We start from the raw sequence: 19,172 nt of genomic DNA, 5'->3' as shown, positions 1-19,172 counted from the left end.
TATTTTAATTCCCTCAGATATTTGGAAGTGGAAGGCATTAGGATCTTTTTTTTTTTTTTTTTTTTTTTTTTTTTTGGTTTTTCGAGACAGGGTTTCTCTGTGTAGCTTTGTGCCTTTCCTCCAGGCTGGCCTCGAACTCACAGAGATCCGCCTGGCTCTACCTCCCGAGTGCTGGGATTAAAGGCGTGCCCCACCACCACCCGGTGCATTAGGATCTTTATATGAGATTTGGTCTTTAAGAATATCAATAGTCTGTTTTTTTTTTTTTTTTTTTTTTTTTTTTTTTTTTTCATTTTGTTTTTGTTTTGAGTCAGGGTTTCACTGTCATGGGTGTGGCTGACCTGGAACTAACTCACTATGTAGACTAGGCTGACCCCAACTCTGATTCACCTGCTTCTCTACCGTCTCCTTCATTCCCCAGGGCTGGGGTTAAAGCTTACACCATCATGCCCATTTGAGGTAGCAGTTGTTGGTTTGGGTTTTGCACTTTAATAAGGTCTCTAGTTCTGGCTAGCCTTGAGCTCAATGGCAGTTTGCAAGCCTCAGCCTTTCTAGGTGCTGGAATTATAGATGTGAAGCCCCATGCCAAACATTCATCTCTCTCTCTCTCTCTCCCTCTCTCTCTCTCTTTCTCTCTGTCGCTCTTTGTCTCTGTTTCTCCCTCCCTCCCTTCCTTTCCTTCTTTTTTATAGGGAAAAAAAATGGAACAAAGTTAGAAATAAGGTTTTGTTTTTATTTTTATTTATTTTTTTGTTTAGGCATGGTTTCTCTGCGTAGCCCTGGCTGTCCTGGAACTCCCTCTGTAGACCAGGCTGGCCTCGAACTAAGGCATATGCCACCACAGCCTGGCTAATACTACTAACTAGTAGTGTAACTTCCAGGCTAGCAACATGACCTACGGGGTAAAGGGATTCACCGAGTTCCATCATTAAAAGTGGAAGGAGGCTTCTCATGGTTGTCTTCTGATCTCCATACAAACACATGTGTACATGCACATCCACAAAGTAATTTTTCATAAAAAGGTAAAATGGTATGTTTTCCATATTATATCTAGCTTATTTAACCACTTTTCCTTTTAATAAAAATTTCTTAATAAACGTTTCTTTTTCTTTTTCTTTTTTTTTTTTTTTTTTTTTTTTGAGACAGGGTTTTTCTGTGTAGTTTTGGTGCTTGTCCTGGATCTTGCTTGAACTCACAGAGATCTGCCTGGCTCTGCCTTCTGAGTGCTGGGATTAAAGGCGTGCGCCACCACTGCCCAGAAATAAAAATTTCTTAATAAAATTTCTTAAAGTTTTTATAAAGTGTTGGAAGGTGACTTAACAGTTAAAAAGCACTGTTGATCTTGGAGAGGGCTAGCGTTTGATTCCTAGCACCTATATTTCAGCTCACAACCATCTGTAACTAGTTTCATGGGATCCTCTGTTCTCTTATGACTTCTGAGGGTGCCAGCCATGAACTTGGTGCATTACATACATACAGGAAAAACGTAAAAAAAAAAAAAAAAAAAAAAGAAGTTTTTAATACTACTCTCCTCAGGCAGCCATTTATTTATATACCTTAGTAGTTAATTCACTGACATGAATTTGAGGCAGGTTAATTGAGCAGCAGCCTTGTTACCAGAAACACTAATTCTGTGGGCGTTGACTCAATCCTTACACCACCATGGGAAGTAGTCATATTCTTGTTGATTCTTGTTGATGATAAGGACCCTTTATCTGTTGGGCACCACAACTCTAGTGGCCCCTAACATTTCCCTGATATGTCTGTCAATGCTTTTTGCAGGTTTTATGGCAGGAATTCCTCCTATGTTCATGGTGGAGTGGATGCTAGTGGAAAGCCCCAGGAAGCAGTTTATGGCCAAAATGTAAGTCAAAAATGATCTATTTACAAGTGTCTTTGAATTAAGACAGGCTTTAAAAAGTAGCCTTTCTGGACTCACCGAGTTTCCCTGGTGTGATCCTTTGCTGAGTTTCTCTGGTGTGATCCTTTGCTATAAAGAGTCAGTTTTAGTAGAATGTATTGCATTGGTATGTATTTAAAAGGAGAACATGGAATGTTGTATTTTATATGTGAAGTAGTTGAGAAAGTACATTTCTCGTGCTCTAGATAATGCACAAAATAATTTATCTTTATAACTGGAGACTTGAAAGGATTTGGGGCTTCAGTTGGACTTGGTGAAGGATTTGGACTTTGGTTGGATTGGGCCTTAGCAAATGGGAAGAAGTTGGGTATAGGAAAACGGCATCAACAAACATCCTTGGAAAGTAAACTTAGGTGTGAGGTCAGAAAGCAGTTAGTTGGTAGGAGTTTGTGAGAAGGATTAGCTGCCACAGAGATGAAGGGAAAGCTATATAATGTTGAGATTACAACAGAGTATCAAGATGCGTTCCGATTTCTTCTATAGAGGTGTGATACGTTAAAGATGGTGGTTAACAGGCAGTCTGATTGTAATAATACACAGTTTTCTGGACTGGATTCAAATTAATGCAAAAAAGGCAAATAGTTAATCTTTTTGGTCATGAGGAAGTAAGCAATGTATGTACGTATAATAATATGTAGTTAATGTGATAGCACACGTTTTTTTTTTCCTCACCCCTTTCCTCTGTAAAGGATATACACCACAAAGTGTTATCTCTGAACTTCAGTGAATGTCATACCAAAATCCGTCATGTGGATGCTCATGCCACCTTGAGTGATGGTGTAGTTGTACAGGTGATGGGCTTGCTGTCTAACAGTGGACAGCCCGAGAGGAAGTTTATGCAGACCTTTGTTCTGGCTCCAGAAGTAAGTTTTCATTTTGTTTCTTTTCTGTTTATGTGATTTATTTGTTAATGCTTTGTTAGAATGCTAAAAAGTTTCTTCCCACAAGTTTGGATTTGCTTGTTGCTATTTTTTAAAATTAATTAATTGAGGGCTGGAGATATGGCTCAGCAGTTAAGGGTACTCACTGGCTGCTCTTTCAAAGGTCCTGAGTTCAGTTCCCAGCAACCACATGGTGGCTCACAGCCATTTGTAATGAGATCTGGCGCCCTCTTCTGGCCTGCAGGGACACATGCAGACAGAACACTGTATACATAATAAATAAATAAATCTCTAAAAAAATAATTAATTGATATTTTGAATTTTACTTGTTTTAATGTGTATGGGTGTTGTGGCTTTGTCTGTACCACATGTGTGCCTGTGCCCTTGGAGGTCAGAAGAGGGCATTGCATGCCCTGGAACTGACACAGACAGTTGCCACCTGGGTTACTTGGACTCAAACCCCGGTCCTCTACAAGGGTAGAGCCAGTGCCCTTAACCTCTGAACCATCTCCCCAGCCTTCTAATTTTGTTTCTTCTGTGTTTGAGTGTTTTCCGTGCATGTGGATGTGTGCCTGGTTACTGAGGAGGTGGGAAGGGTATCAGATTTCTAAAAGTGGAGTTCCAGAAAGTTGTGAGCCACCGTGCTGGGGAATTGAACCTGGGTCTTCAAAAGCAGCCAGTGTTCTTAACCACTGAGCCATCTCTCCAGTCTGCTTGCTGCTGTCTTTGGGAGATTTTAACAGGTGTGTTGATACTGCTTATTTGGACATTGTGTGTATGGGTGTGCTTTCAAGTTTGTGTGAAAGTGGGTGATAGATCAGAAAAGAGGATTGGGGAATGTGGCTTACTGGTAGAACACTTGACTTTGTGCTAGACTCTGAATTTGGTTCCTGGGCTCATAAGACAAAAGAAAAAACCCGCATGATCATAGAAATATTCAATTGTATTTTCAAAGGGTTTTGAAAAGATGGAAAAACTTTATGAATTCTGTTTATGAGAAGAGTTTCTGAATTGTAATAATTCCTTATTTTTAAGCACTAAAATATACATGGTGCTGAGCTTTGACATTTTCATGTGTGTGTATTATTATTATGATTTTTTTTGACAGAATCTCTAGCTCATCTGGCCTGGAATTTGTGGCCGTTCTCTCTCTGTCTTCCAAATGGAGAATTACATGTTTATCACCACACTTCTCTAATATTCATTTGGTGATTTTTTTTTCTTATTTTTATTGGTGTGAACATCATAACATGCTCAGCTTTGAATAATTATATTTAGTCCAGATTATTTCTGTGGTACTAAAATTGAGATTGCATATTGTTTTTTTATAGGGATCTGTTCCAAATAAATTTTATGTTCACAATGATATGTTTCGTTACGAAGATGAAGTGTTTGGTGATTCTGAACCAGAACTTGATGAAGGTGAGCTTACCTTAAAGGGAAAACATTTTCTCAATATTCTTCACTCAGGCATTTCTAGAAGTATGGAACTTTGGGGAATTTGTCATTTTTCTTTTAGCTGAATCAAACCCTCCTTTAGTTTTTGTTAGGGGCTCTATGTGTGTACATGACATGATGTTAAAGTCAAACCTAGGAAGTCTGTGAGGTGACATGTCCGTAGATTGCATGCTGTACCATAGAGTTTAGTATATGTTCTGGAATTGTTTTGGGACCCATGCACTTTTATCAAAATGAACTAAGTGACATAGAACTTTCTCATTTGTTTTCCCTTATTGTCTGTTGCCTGTCCAAGCTGTGGCAGTTCTATAGTTATTTATTGATCTTCCACTGAGAAAAATAGCAGGTTTTTTATTATTACTACTCTTAAATAGATATGACAACAGAAACCATGGTTTTTAGCTTCCTTGCAAGCTTTTCCTTCCTTTACTAACAGCTCTTGTTAAAATAGAGCAGAGTCATTAAATGTTGTCCGACTTGTTCTCTTTATTTGTGGGAACAGGGAATAGTCCAGTGAATGACTGCTTTGTAAGTCTGCTGACTTCCTAGCTTACCCTTAAACATCCTGTAGTATGTAAGAGAGAATGTGAGCCCTCTTAAAAAGATGTGGTCCATTATGTATTGTCAGAATCAGAAGATGAAGTAGAAGAGGAGCAAGAAGAAAGGCAGCCATCTCCTGAGCCTGTGCAAGAGAATGCTAACAGCACCTACTATGACGCCCACCCTGTGACGTAAGGCTAGCTGGCAGTCGCTGGCCTGCATCTGCGCTGGCCTGCAGTGGAGTTGTTCCTAAGTTGTTGTTGGAAGTCAATGGTTTTTTGTTGGTGCTTGGTATCGAACCCCAGACCTTTGCATGTTAAGTGCATGCATGCACTTGGCCACAAACTACAGCCTCAGCCCTTGGAAATACATTTTGGTTAAAACTGCATATTTAAGCCAGTATTTGGTTACTTATGACATATATCAAGATACTGAAAATGATTAATTCAAAAATTCCACATGATTTGTATTAGAGTTGTGGTTGACTACAGATAATACAGACTGTTTAGGACAATACACTGAACTTACTTCTATAAACTTTTATATGAAACATGGCGTGTAGGGGACAGAGAGGTGGTTCAGTCAGTAAAGGTGCTTACCCTGCAGGCCTGGTGTCCTAAGTTTCGTTCCTGAGGTAAAATTGGAAGGAGATAAGTGGCTCCGTAAAGTCCTCTGATGGTCATACACTGTCCCTTCACACACTAATTAGAAAACAAGCACAGGAGTTATAGTCGCACTTAAATAAGCATTGTAGGTAATCTAGATTTAAAATGATGGCTTGTGGCTGTAGGGATGGCTCAGCCATTAAGAGTCCTGGTCCCCAGCACCCACGTGGCAGTCTGTAACCCCAGACATGGGAATCTGATGCCCTCTTCTGGTCTCCAAGGGAAGTGTATGTATGTGATAACAGATACACATGTAAGCAAAACACCCTTACGTGCAAAATAATAAAACCATTTTTAAAATTGATGGGGCTGGATGTGAGTGCATACCTTTAATCCCAGCACTCAGAGGAGGCAGAAGTAGGTGGATCTCACTGAGTTTGAGGCCAGCCAAGGATACAAGGTGAAATCCTGTCACAAACAACAAAACCATAACAGACAGAAAGATGGGATTAGACAGTGTGTGAGTCTCCGTGGCACAGCAGTTTTGCTAGTGCCTGCTCAGCAGGCAGGACTTGGCTCTCATCCCTGACGCCACATGTACGTGAACATAGAACAGGTGACAACCGTTACCTGGGTTAGTTGGGAGTTGTACCTCATTTGATCTCCTGGTGACCTTGATGTTTCATTCTAGTAATGGCATAGAGGAGCCTTTAGAAGAATCCTCTCATGACCCTGAACCTGAGCCAGAGTCTGAAACGAAGACGGAAGAGCTGAAACCGCAGGCGGAGGAGAAAAGCCTAGAAGAGCTGGAGGAGAAGTCGACCACCCCTCCTCCCTCCGAGCCTGCTGCTCTCCCTCAGGAACCGCCAAAGGTGAGGTCAGAGGAACTTTTCAGACCTGCAGCCTCACCTTTTCAGACCTGGTGCCATTAATGAAGCATGAGTTTGGTCTGTTATTTGATATAGTAAGCTATATTTGTATGTATATGAAAGAAACTGGAGTTTTTGTTTTGGGGAGTTTTCATGGTTTTTTTTCCCACCCCAAAAATGTTCCTAAGAATGAAATTTATAACATGAGATTACTCTTGTCTGTATGCAGTGTTGAATGACTTACATGAAATTATTCAAGGCCATGTATGAGGCTTTCAGTTGCTCATCTCTTCTGATGCTCCAGGAGTCATGCAATGTCCCACCTGAAGTTGATCTGTGAGAGATACCTGTTTGTGATTTAAATGGGATCCGTTTCCTTACTATACTAATTCTCTTGTAGAGATGTGTGACATCCATAGTATGTCATGTAAACTTCTTATCTCTGTGAAGTAGAAGGTTAAAGTATATTTGGGCAGAGTAGTCAAGAGTCCTTGTTCAATTTGTAAGTGTCTGTTAAGTTTCCAACTAGTACTCTGTTCTTTTCTATTCTTCCCCTTTCCCCCAACACCATCACTCACACATCCTGTCTCCCCCAAAAGGGGAAAGAAGTCAGTTCTATCTGGTCCAGTTTTTATAGCATGTTTAGTTGATAGTGGTTTTGTTTGCCACTTGCTTTATACAGGAACTTGGTGTGGTTTTATTTAGCAGTTGAGACAAAACAGTCGTATCTTGCATAATGAGATTTTGAGAGCTGGCACACAGACTGGCATGTGTGTGTGTGCCTTTCTTTTAGGAGTCCGTCAATATAAAGGAACAGATTAGAAATGAAAACAGATTATATATTTGGAAGTTTCCCTGTAGGAATGTTGGTGGTTTTCCATGATTAGTAGTCTAGGTTTGTTGCATTTCCTGCAGGCTTTCTCCTGGGCTTCAGTGACCAGTAAAAACCTGCCTCCTAGTGGTACTGTTTCTTCCTCTGGAATTCCACCCCATGTTAAAGCACCAGTCTCACAGGTAACGATCTGTGAACACATTGGATTGTATCCTTGTTACATTTGCCAATTGCTTAGTTTTTATACATTTTTTAAGCGAGTCAACCAGAACTATGGATTAAACATACAAAAATGTATTAAATGTCAGTGCACCCACTTTAAATGCCAAATCTCTATTAATCTTACAGAGGTGGTATTTGGGGTTTGGGTTTGTGCGATACAGATTTAAGTTGGTTTTATTAATATATTGTTGTCATTTTAAAGGCTTCTTTAGAAAAATACTCCTTTTGAAAAGTTTACATCTTAGCAAGAATATTTTAGGTAAGAAATTTGGAAAGGCACAAAATAGAATGACATTTTAAAAAAAATCATTGTTCTGAAGAAATAGAGAATTTGATGTGTGTGTATATATATAATATATATTACATGTATATATTATATATGTATATTTGCATTGCCTAAACTCAGTCTGAAGTGGTTCACACAGTTGAATTGAAGCCTGTACCAACTTATGACTGTAGTGTTCACCGTAACTGAGCATTTCAGTATTCTGCTTTTTGTCTGTTTGTCATCTTACATTTCAGAGCTTTCAAACTGAGGAAATAGGACACTCTTTATGCTTGTTAGAGAAAGTCTAAATTAAACTGGAATGAAGTTTATTGGCATATTTAAATACCCAGTTTCCCCTACATTTTGAGTTGAGCTTCATTTTCCTAGAAAATGTACATTTAAAATGGTTATTGTATACATTCTTTAGATCTAACATTAAGACACTGAGGTTTTAGAAGTAGTGATTATCTTGTCCTCGTGATGTTTCTACACATTATAATCATCTATAGAATACATGGTACCATAATACCTTTGTGTTATTTTTTTCCAGTTAAAAATTTAAATGTGGTTACATTTGATCACAAGCCAAAATTCCACCCTGATGATCAGTGCTTTTCAAACCCACCTGGAGAAGGGACGAATGACTCAGGACTTTGAAATCTTGATTTCTGTCAGATTCCCCAGTTGGAGTCTTGAGTTGTTTCAGAGATTTGGTGACACTTGGTTTATTTTTAACTATTTTATGTGTCTGGGTATTTTACCTACTTATGCATCTTGTGCATGCAGTGCCCTCAGAGGCCAGAAGAGGGTGTTGATTCCATTGGGTCTGGAGGTACAGATGGTTGTGAGCTGCCATGTGGGTGCTGAGGATGGAACCCCCGGTCACCTGGAAGAACAGCCAGTGCTCCTAACTAGCTGCTAAGCCATGGCTACAGCCCAACACTTGTTTTTATAAGTTTTATAAGTTAGTAAATCAAATCCTTTCATTTGCCTTTCCAAACATTTTTATTTTCAGCATATTATATTCCCTTTTCTTTTTTAGGGGTTCAGATGGGACAGGGTCTCACTGTGTATAGTTCTGGCTAGCCTTGAACTCACAGAGATCTACTTGCCTCTACCTCCCTAGTACTGGGCTTAAAAGTGTGCACAGATAATCCTTCCTTAGTCCTTCAAACCACCCTGCATGAGGGCAGTATTAACTGCCATTTTGGAGACAGGAAAGTTAAGGTCTAGCATAACTCACCCATGTTTGGACAGCTGAAATATAGGCTAGCTTTTGAATTCACATAGGTACCCATTAACCACATATGTGGTTTTCCATGTGGATGTTTTTCTTCAGTACCTTGTGGAGGGTAATGTGTCTCTGTATTTACACAAAAGAAGAGTACTTTATTTAAAGTATGTCTTAACTTTCTAGATTCTAGACTCTTGGGTATCTCACATTTGAGTCACTTTTGAAGTTATTTTTATTTCCCACTCCAATAAGAAATGTTCAAACATTAAAACTTTAAGGGGCTGGAAAGATTGCTCAGCAGGTAAGAGCATGTTATTGCTTTTAGGGGACCTGAGTTAAGGTTCCCAGCACCCATGTCAGGTGGCTTACAACTACCTGGAACTCCACTTGCAGGGGACTTGATGCCTGTGGCCTCTGTAGGCATCTGTACATGTGCACATACCGCACACAGGCACACACACAGACTTGGTTAAAAATAATCCAGCGGATGCTTTAAGAATATCCTCATGGCTTTGTGCTTCTGTGGAGAATACATTTGTGATATTTTCACTCAGTTTAGTGAACCTTCAGCTTCTTTTGTTACTTTTGAATAGATTCATTTTCTTATTTTAAGTAGATGATCTGGTAAAAGGAAGTTAAGTCTACTTTTAGGGTATTGATAGGCATTGAGATAGATGTAGGTAAGTGGAGTTCTTGGTAAGATGGTTTTGCTGGAAACTGACTAGCTCTTCTAAATAGCTTGTGTTCAATGAAGGACTTATGTATGGCTGTGCTGATACTTTTTGACTGTATTTGACCATTTTTGTTTTATATTTTGTTTGACATTCATTTGTAGGACTTGCTCTAATACTTTCTGGTTACATGAAGTTAAATGGAAAGCCCTAATACTCTGTAGGATATTAGCCATTTCGTCTTAGGAGTGGCTAGCTTTAATCATTGGACACGAAGAGTTACAAGAACAGAGCTGCCTTAGCTAGCATTTGTTTCTTAATAATTAAAAGGAACAAGGAACAATTCTTAGCTTTTTGATCGACTTCAATGCGCTGGCATTCTGCCTACAAAGTCACATTTACAAATTATAAGATGGGAAATCCTTTAAACTTAATTTTAATTTGTTTTGAGAATTTATTTTGGTAATATGTTTTGAAATATGCAAAGAAAAGGATTTATTTTTATCAATACAGATGGTTTTTCCTGAACATTTATCTGTGCACCATAGATGTGCAGTCCCTAGAGACATCAGAATAGAGCTTCACACTCTGAAGCTGGAAAATAGAGGGCTTTTAGTAACTATGTGGGTGCTGGGAACTGAACCTGGGTTCTCTGAAAAAGCAGCAAATACTCTTAACTGCCTACACACCCCCACCCCTTTTGAGATAAGGATTTCACTGTGTACCTCTGGTTGGTCTGGAACTCTGGCAATGTAGACCAGAATTCCACTTGCCTCTCTGTCTCCTGGATGTTGAGATTAAAGGCTTGTACCATCATCATTCCCAGCACACATGTGCTATTTTTATTATATATACTCCAGTAAGTAAAATGTATATATTTTATATATTACATCCAGTAAGACACTGAAGTTTGAGTAGAGGACATCTATTCTTCATTTCTGATTGATACACAAACTGTACTGAGTTCCCCTTTGAGACTCCCTTAGTGGAGTAAGCATATATTTCTTATTATTGTTTGTTTGTTTATTTGTTTTCGAGACAGGGTTGTAAGCATATATTTCTAAAGATAGGCTTTTTTGAGGCATTACATTTTAGGTTGTTGATGTCCTGTTGAACTCTTAAGTACAGGCAGCAGGTATCTCATTGTCAGGTGTAGCATATTGTGAACCAGTAATTGCTGGACATTGTTCAAGCACCATGCTTGGTTCTTCAGTAGTACACGTCTACAGTCCCAGCAGCCAGGGAAGTAATGGTAGTAGTATCACCACTTTAAGAGCAAACTGGGCTGGGGCTGAAGAAATGGCTCAGTGGTTAAGAGCACTGGCTGTCCTTCTGGATGACAAGGGTTCAAGTCCCAGCACCTACATTGCAGCTCACAACTGCCTGTAACTCTAGTTTCAGATCTGGTACCCTCACACAGATATACAAGACATGCAGGCAAAGTACCAATGCCCATAAAAATAAATCTTAAAAAACAAAGCAAAAATGCAATCCTCTCAAGGATTGCCTATCCCATATACACAAAGTAAGATAGCTAGACGAGCTTTGTAACAAAAATGAAAATTAATCTCTCGCTATGTATAGCTCTGGCTGGCCTTGAACTCAGAAATTCACTTGGCCCCTCCTCGTGCTGCAATGTGACACCACACCCAGCAAAATGAATTTTGTAACTAGGCAAATTCTAGGACATGTGATTTCATCTTGTAGGAGAATATAGTCTACACAGAAAAAAAAACCAGGCTGTAAGAAGTAGGTAAATCTTTTAAAATAACTGCTGTTACAGTTGATATATATCTTAGGGTTACAGTGGTTGCAGTCTAAATGGTCAGTTTTAGAAGAACCATAATTTTTTTTAGATTTAATGTGTCCTTGCAAACTGTAACATCCCAGTTATATAACTAATGAAAGATTGAGTACTGCTTAGCCCAAGGTCCTCAGTGATTAAAGCACTAACTCCATATTCTGTTGACTGTTTTCAGTCTCCTTTGAAGATTCATTTAGCTTTGTCTTTTCCTTGGGCAGCAGAAAGCCTGCAGGGGTTGAGAATACTGAAATGCTGTTGTGTTAGGGAAGTGAAGTGAAGGAGAGCATGAACGGATGTGTTGTTTACAAGGTCCCTCAGTGTATTTGAGTCAATAGTGGACAAAACAGCCCTGTCACTTTCTGTCTTACCCCATTAAGGAAGGTGGTTGGTCAGCCCTTTCTCAAGGGCTTCTTTGAGACGTTTTTGAGATTGTGGTCTTCTGTTTCAAGACGACTTCAAACTTGAGATCCTCCTGCCTCAGCCTTCTGAGTGCTGGGATTATAGGCACTTGCCACCATGCTCTAAAGGGTTATGTGTGCAGACTATTAAAATACTGGTTTCAAGATTATGGGATGGGGTTAGGAGATGTGACTGAGCACTGCTGATGTCTGTCTGAAGGCAGCAAACTAGGTATTTATTGAGGAATTATGTGTCTTTATTCTTGTCTTTATAAGAAAGCTTTTTAACTTTGTCTTATGTATGTATATGGAGTTGCTCATCTTGCATTTTGTGATATTTGTAGCAGTAACTTAAGCTGTTTCATTGTGAGTATAATTTTAATTTTAAAGAGTGTTTTGTGCAAAAGTAGCTTAGTGCAAATTATACAATGTTGAGTGAGAATTAAGATCTACCCTACAGTCCTAGCTTGGTACAGAATATCTTTTAAAAAGTATTTTCACACATATAGGAAATTATGTAAAAACATCATGAACTTAATATTATTATCCTTGCTAGTGACTTGCTAATAGTTACTTTGGTTGATTTTTCTCCGGTAGAAGTTATTTCTTTATAATATAAAAATTTTAATAATTTTTCCATTATATTTTAGCCAAGGGTTGACGCTAAGCCAGAAGTTCAATCTCAGCCACCAAGGGTGCGTGAACAACGACCTCGAGAACGACCTGGCTTCCCTCCTCGAGGACCGAGGCCAGGTAATGCTGAGCTCTTGACGGCCTTTTGGGTTTATTGGACAGTTGGAAAACACTAAACTTTAAAAACTGTATTGGGTTTCATACCCAGGTGCATGTAAGGTTATCTATCTCAGCAGCATGTCCCTATATGTAGTCTGCTCAGATAGCCTAGGCTAACAGCTTTCCAGAGTGAGTTTGATGGCATCTGTGGAGACATGTATTTTGAAGGTGTAAAATCGGTCATGTTCTATCATTTGCTTTTGTTGTTGGCCTCAGGAATTCTAAATTGAACTGTTAGTAACTAGCTCACCTTATACTCTTTCTTATCTCTTTAGGAAAAACACTTTACACTGATAACCTCTTAAATTCTAATTTTTCTTAACTTTGCATTGTTAGCTGAGATATGGTAGCTAGTATGGTTATTTGAATTGTGTGAGAATTTTAAGAATGCTTTTGGAGGTTGGAGAGATGGTTCAGCATTTGGGAATACGAGTTACTCTTCCAGATGCCTTAGGTTCAGTTTCCCAGCACACACATGTCAGGTCAGAACTGTCTAGCTCCAGTTCTCTGGGGTCTGACCCTCTTCTGACCTCTGGGTACTAGGCATGCGTGTGGTGCGCACACTTACTTATATGCAGGCAGAACACCAATACAGGTATTCATAGAAAAGACAAGGCCTGGTCTACAAAGCAAGGTCCAGGACAGCCAGGGCTGTTACAAAGAGAAACCCTGTCTTCAAAATCAAACAAATGAAAAGATAAAATTTTTTAAAAAGAGAGAGTGCTTTGGATATGCAGGTGGATATGCCACTATACCTCAAATTTAAAAATTAATTTATAATTAAAAGTAAGTGATGAATTCCAAAGTTTCGGTTGGGAGCTTGTTTTAGCTTTGGCATTGACTATCATGATCTTGGATGACAGTTTTAAATCTAGTTGCTCATTCTTAACATTTAGGTATTGTGAAATTTTTCTTGTGTGATCTCTGTCTTGTATGACTATTGCTATGTTATTGAGGGAATCAGGTAAGATTACTTATATTTGACAGTACCTTAGAAGGTAAGAGACCCAAAAAAAGGAAATGTTGTACCATTTGATTGTACCATACAAAGATGAAATGTTTCCTGTTTTAAAAGACTTAAGATATTTAGTAGGAATGATTGAAAATCTGCTTTGTTCTGGATTAGAGAGAAATAACTATCCTCTTAGTTAATCAGATCAGTAGTAGAAAGGACTGACAATCTAGTCAATAGCCACACTTCGCTATATTTACTACTTTTTTTTTTTTTTTTTTTTTGGTTTTGTTTGTTTTTCGAGACAGGGTTTCTCTGTGTAGCTTTGCACCTTTCCTGGAATTTGCTTTGGAGACCAGGCTGCCCTGGAATTCACAGAGATCTGCCTGGCTCTGCCTCCGAGTGCTGGGATTAAAGGCGTGCGCCACCACTGCCCGGCCTATTTATCTACTAAAAATACACTTCAGGGAGCACATCTGGTTTTATTAAGCCAAAGCAGGAATAGAGTATTGATTTTGTTTGTTTGTTTTGAGACAGTTTTCCATTGTGCAGCCCTGGCTGTCCTGGAACTCGGAGATTTACCTGCCTCTGCCTCTTGAGTGTTGGAATTTAAGGCCTGCACCACTGTGCCCGGCATGCATATTGATTCACTGCTTTCTACCTGTTTTTATGCATTGTCCCGTTCTGCTGTCTTTCAGGCAGAGGAGATATGGAGCAGAATGATTCTGATAACCGGAGAATAATTCGTTACCCGGACAGTCATCAGCTTTTCGTTGGTAACTTGCCTCATGATATTGATGAAAACGAATTGAAAGAATTCTTTATGAGTGAGTGCTTTACTTTGCTCTTATATTAGACGTTAAAGTTAAAACATAAGTGTACCCCATGTCAGACAAATGTAGTTGCTCACCAGGGCTCAGTCCTCTCCTTTGTGGTCCTGACCTGCCCTCCGTGAGCAAGAGAATCTGGACTGGTTGGGGGTGTCCTGTCCAAGTGGACCACAGGACTCCACGGTTTTCAGTACAACAACTCCTCCACCTCGCATAACTTGTAACCTGAAGGCTCCGGTTAAAGATGATAGTCTTGAATTTAAATACAGCCCCTTTAAAAGGAAGAAATGGATATTTCTTTTCATAGTAAAGCCCAGTTTTTAAATTGCCGTCTCTACTGCATCTCACCTGCTTTCATTCTCCCTTTAATTGGTCAGAAGGGAAGAAGTGATGGTACTACCATCCCAGGTTGTTGAGTGTTGCTTAGTCTCATTCAGGAGATGAGAAAGAGCTGAAGGAAATAATCTTACCTTTAGAACTAGAAGACTTTCTAAAACTTGACAAGTAGTTTTTTCTCATGGAAACTAATCAAGAGGAGACGACACCTGTCTGCCACAGTTGTTGGGGTGAGGTGAGGCCCCACCTGAGCACTGATGACACCTGATACACGGTGCCATCACCAGGTATAGCAGCTTTGCCAGTTTTATTTTCAGACCCATCAGAGACATGACAGTTCTCATTCTGAACATTGAAAGTCACTTGAATGTTCTCTTAAAATATTTAACCCTCGGTGTAATGTATATTTTCACAGGTTTTGGAAACGTTGTGGAACTTCGCATCAATACCAAGGGTGTTGGGGGAAAACTTCCAAATTTTGGTTTTGTGGTTTTTGATGACTCTGAACCAGTTCAGAGAATCTTAATTGCAAAAGTAAGTGATTTAAGGGGCATAACTCAAGATTTTCCCTTTTTTGTTGTATATAGTATGAATTGAAACATTTTAAAACTGTAGAAAATCTTTTTTATGGTAAGCTAAAAATAGTTAATTGTGAAATGGTATTTATGCAAAGAATGAATGAAGAGAATATTACAGTTTATTGTGTGTATCATCTTATATTTCATTTGTTCATATTTCATTTGCTTGACTGAAAAAGGCCAAGATTTGTATATTAAGACTTCCATTCAAGTTTATTTCTTGGAAGATTTTTCTTATTTATATATGCAAGTTACTATTTGCCTCTTGTGTAACCCACCCCTGTCATTTTCCTCCTCTTGAAGCCGATTATGTTTCGAGGGGAAGTACGCTTAAATGTGGAGGAGAAGAAGACCAGAGCTGCCAGAGAGCGAGAAACCAGAGGTGGCGGAGAGGACCGCAGGGACATCAGGCGCAATGACCGAGGTCCCGGTGGTCCACGTGGAATTGTGGGTGGTGGAATGATGCGTGACCGTGATGGAAGAGGACCGCCTCCGAGAGGCGGCATGGCACAGAAACTTGGTTCTGGACGAGGAACCGGGCAAATGGAAGGCCGCTTCCCAGGACAGCGCCGTTGAAGCCCCCTGTCGGCCAGGTTCTGGCAGTGGGACCTAACTCATCCGTGTTTGCATTCTTGTTCAGTTTCTTGGCTTTGGAATGTGACACAGCCTTGTTGATCATTTCTTTGATGTGAAAAGCATCTTTTGGTTATCAGTTAAATTGAAGTGGACATTATTCCCCCAATTTCACAACAGGATTCATATTGTTAATTTATAAATCTAGACTTGGAGAATTAAGGACTGAGAAATGACCATATCTAAAACTGTCTACAACAAAATGAACTTAAAAGGACATGCCCACTGAATTCAGGTCATTTGAGTTTTAAAAAAAAAAAATCCTCTGCTGCACATTTTGTTTAAGTGTTAACTGTTTCTGCTGTTAATGTTGGAAACACAAATAGTGCAATTTGTGCAATTGGAGAATCTTGCCTTTTTTTCTTGGCTTCCCCCCAATACCAACCAACAGAAACTTGTTATGTATTCATCAAAATGCACTATCGGGTACTCTGAAGTCATTAACATTGACATCTGCACCAGGAGGCGACAGGGAAAAACTCTTTCATCTTCTTTTCCAGTAGTGAATAGTTTGTGAAGTGATGAGGGCATTTTATCTGCTTGCTGTGACCAGCGTGTGCATACACAAACCTTAACAAGACTGCAAATATTCCAGAAGGAAATCATTTAGTTATGAACGAAATAACAAAAATGAGAACCTCAAATGCTGTGGTCTTAAATACTAGGCCAGATTTAGTGGCTCAGTATCTTAAGTTTCTGACCTGCCCTCTTGAGTACAGGGATGGCTGGCTGCTCAACACACTCCTCCCCTTCCCTTTCTTGAAGCTGTGGACAGTGAAAACTGTTTCCTGTATTTTTGTTCTCTGGTAATGTAATAAGCATGATGGTGCCTTCTACAACACATCATTCCAGTCTGGCTGGTGATCTGTGCAGTGTAGTTATGAATTGCTGTGCTGCGAAGCCAAACAGCTGCAAAATGTTGAAGAAAATCATTGAAGTATAAAAATTGCAGTATCTTTAAAATCAGTAAAATGGATGCTTATTTATCTTGTTCTTTAGTTAACATCGATGTTCTGTGTGGGAGGGATTCGTGTGTTTGAAGGGAGAGGAAGTCAGTTATTTGAGTAAGTCTAGTAGACTTTTAGCTCTAATGTGAACTATAAACGTTATCACTTAATGCTTGGAAAAGTCAAACAACTTGATGTACATTTTAGTTACATTTGAAAAGCAGTCAGATTCCCAGAAATGGCAAGTAAACTTACGTGAGGATACTGCAATTTTCAGAGGGAGAATGGCAGCTCTTGAGATTGGGGGGCAGGGAACTGTCATTCATTTTGCACAATTCTTGAACTGATGTCAGCACCCAAATGGCTCCTGAATTTAAGTCTGGGACGACATCTTTTTATTTTTACATGAATCTTTAAACAATTCTGTGAGCAAAGTTTCTAGCTGCTGGATTATTGTCTGTCTTTATAGCAGGTTCCAGTAAACCACAAGAATGGCAAAGGTTATCCGGTTTTATGGTTGGAACAATCAGTGTATATCAGATTTCTGATGTTTCAAGCAAGAAGCGGAGTAAACAAGTGTGACCACTTAAAAGCTGCTTGTTAGTTAACATGGAAGACTTCTCCATTCTACCTTAATGAAAACAAAATACACACTTGACATGGTAGCAAATTGGTTCTGAACTATGCGACTGTTTGCTAGTTAGGAAACTTTTTTTTTTTTTTTTGTCGGCTGGGCAATATGGGTAAAATTTATTGTCTCTTTCCCCTTTGAATGAGGTCTTCCATGTTTGAGGAAATGTCTTGCACTATTGCATATATTTTGTGGACACAGGTTTTTGTAGTTTCCATTTTGGAAGGCTAAGGTTTTTTGTTTGTTTGAAACAGTTTTACACTTTCTAATGTATAGTACTTGAAGTTCATACTAGAGAATTACTTTGGAGTTTTGAAGCTTTTATCCAAACTACTTTGAAATACGTGGCTTTATTGTCAGTGGTTTTCCCCAAGTGTATTTTTCTTTTGTTGTTATTCCCCCTTCCTGGTGTGTGTGTGTGTGTATGTGGGTGTATTACACACACATAGAGACACATGGACACAAGCATATATATTTCCAATCCAAGATATTGCCCTGTAACCCACATAAACTGTTATGGCAACAAAAGACAAGAGATGTTAAGTGTAATAGAAAATTGGAGCTAAGAGCCATTCAGCTTCAGCCTTTACATACCACAAATGAAACATTGAAACATCACATGGAGAAGTTTACATGGTGACTGTTCACCTGCAGTACTGTGGACTTTTAACATTTTGTCCCCTTTTCAGTGAAAAACTAAAAAATGACTCATCTACCATTACTGTTATTTGCTGATTTTATTTTATTTTGATGGTAATATTCTATCCTTATGACACTATTGCAACCAAATTGGCTTTACCATCTTGGCTTTAGTAGGTATAGAAGACAATGGATTACCATCTTTATTTTGTGATGTGTTAAGCATTATATGCTGGTAGAATCTAGTTTAATTGTTTCAGGTGGAAAGTATTCTTTTTGAGTTTCCATTTTGAATGTGTTTGGACTAAAACAATAAACTACTGATGTCTGCAGCATTTATCTATGTCCCTAATTTAATCTGAAGTTACATTACTCCAAGTATTTTCTCGCAGTTGCATTTCATACAGCCTGAATGAGAAGAGTTCGGACCAACTGCTTTTTGTTTACCACATTTGGTATATGAAAAAGCAAAGCACGCCGGGCGGTGGTGGCACACGCCTTTCATCTCAGCACTTTTTGAGGCAGCAGGTGGATCTCGAGGAGTTCTTTTAAATGTTGATCAACAAAGACCTTAAAAAGAACACCGGTCCCCCCCACACCCCCCAAAACCTATCTTCACAATAGCTTATAACAAGATTCTAGTAACGTTTTCCTGGAAAATAATTATTCAAAAGTGCTTAGCCAGGCATTTGGGGGTGGAGGCAGGAGACTCAGCATTTCAAAGCTAGCTTTGCCTATGGAAGTTTGAGGTCAGCCTTGGCTGAGACACCCTTTGACCCTTGAACCCAACTCCGAAAACAAAAACTTCAAAATCATTGCAATGTTTCTAAAATAATGAAGGTTCCTGGTTGCTTCTGACAAATGAGAGAAAGGGCTGAAATCCCCAAATTTGTGTATGGTGTATATGTATCTTATCAATGCTTAATATCCTTGCAAATTAGAAGTCTAGCTTTCCACATTTCCTTGGAAATTAGGAAGTCCAAGACAATATTTTTGTAAGTAATTGACTCGTGCATATCTGTCTGTAATAATGAACATCTAATCAGCCTTTCAGTTTGGAGTCACATCTCCACTGAGCATTTTGCTGTCGTGCTCCATTGTGTCCATGTTATTTTGATTAACTTCTAGTGG

General features: G+C 39.1%; 1 protein-coding gene and 1 non-coding gene across 9 annotated transcripts in view; both read left to right on the top strand.

Moving 5' to 3' along the window:
• Positions 1–18,376, top strand: part of G3bp2 (G3BP stress granule assembly factor 2) — a 77,850-nt gene extending 59,474 nt beyond the window's left edge. For 4 of the 8 annotated variants that reach the window (XM_076546624.1, XM_076546623.1, XM_076546630.1 and 1 more), the window contains exons 3-12: positions 1,783–1,864; positions 2,611–2,784; positions 4,134–4,224; positions 4,889–4,991; positions 6,097–6,277; positions 7,190–7,288; positions 12,354–12,456; positions 14,146–14,274; positions 15,029–15,147; positions 15,495–18,376. In XM_076546624.1, the coding sequence (XP_076402739.1) occupies positions 1,783–1,864; positions 2,611–2,784; positions 4,134–4,224; positions 4,889–4,991; positions 6,097–6,277; positions 7,190–7,288; positions 12,354–12,456; positions 14,146–14,274; positions 15,029–15,147; positions 15,495–15,767 (1,354 nt within the window). In that variant the 3' untranslated portion in view covers positions 15,768–18,376. The remainder of the gene's footprint in view (positions 1–1,782; positions 1,865–2,610; positions 2,785–4,133; positions 4,225–4,888; positions 4,992–6,096; positions 6,278–7,189; positions 7,289–12,353; positions 12,457–14,145; positions 14,275–15,028; positions 15,148–15,494) is intronic. The other 4 variants (XM_076546629.1, XM_076546627.1, XM_076546626.1 and 1 more) reach the window with 1 other exon arrangement.
• On the top strand, positions 14,350–14,475 carry LOC121821039 (small Cajal body-specific RNA 23). Its single transcript, XR_006061742.1, has one exon.
• Positions 18,377–19,172: the final 796 nt, after the last annotated feature.

Source organism: Peromyscus maniculatus, chromosome 10, assembly GCF_049852395.1.
Source record: "Peromyscus maniculatus bairdii isolate BWxNUB_F1_BW_parent chromosome 10, HU_Pman_BW_mat_3.1, whole genome shotgun sequence".
Lineage (NCBI taxonomy): Eukaryota > Metazoa > Chordata > Mammalia > Rodentia > Cricetidae > Peromyscus > Peromyscus maniculatus.
This window is presented reverse-complemented; position numbering and strand designations above follow the sequence as displayed.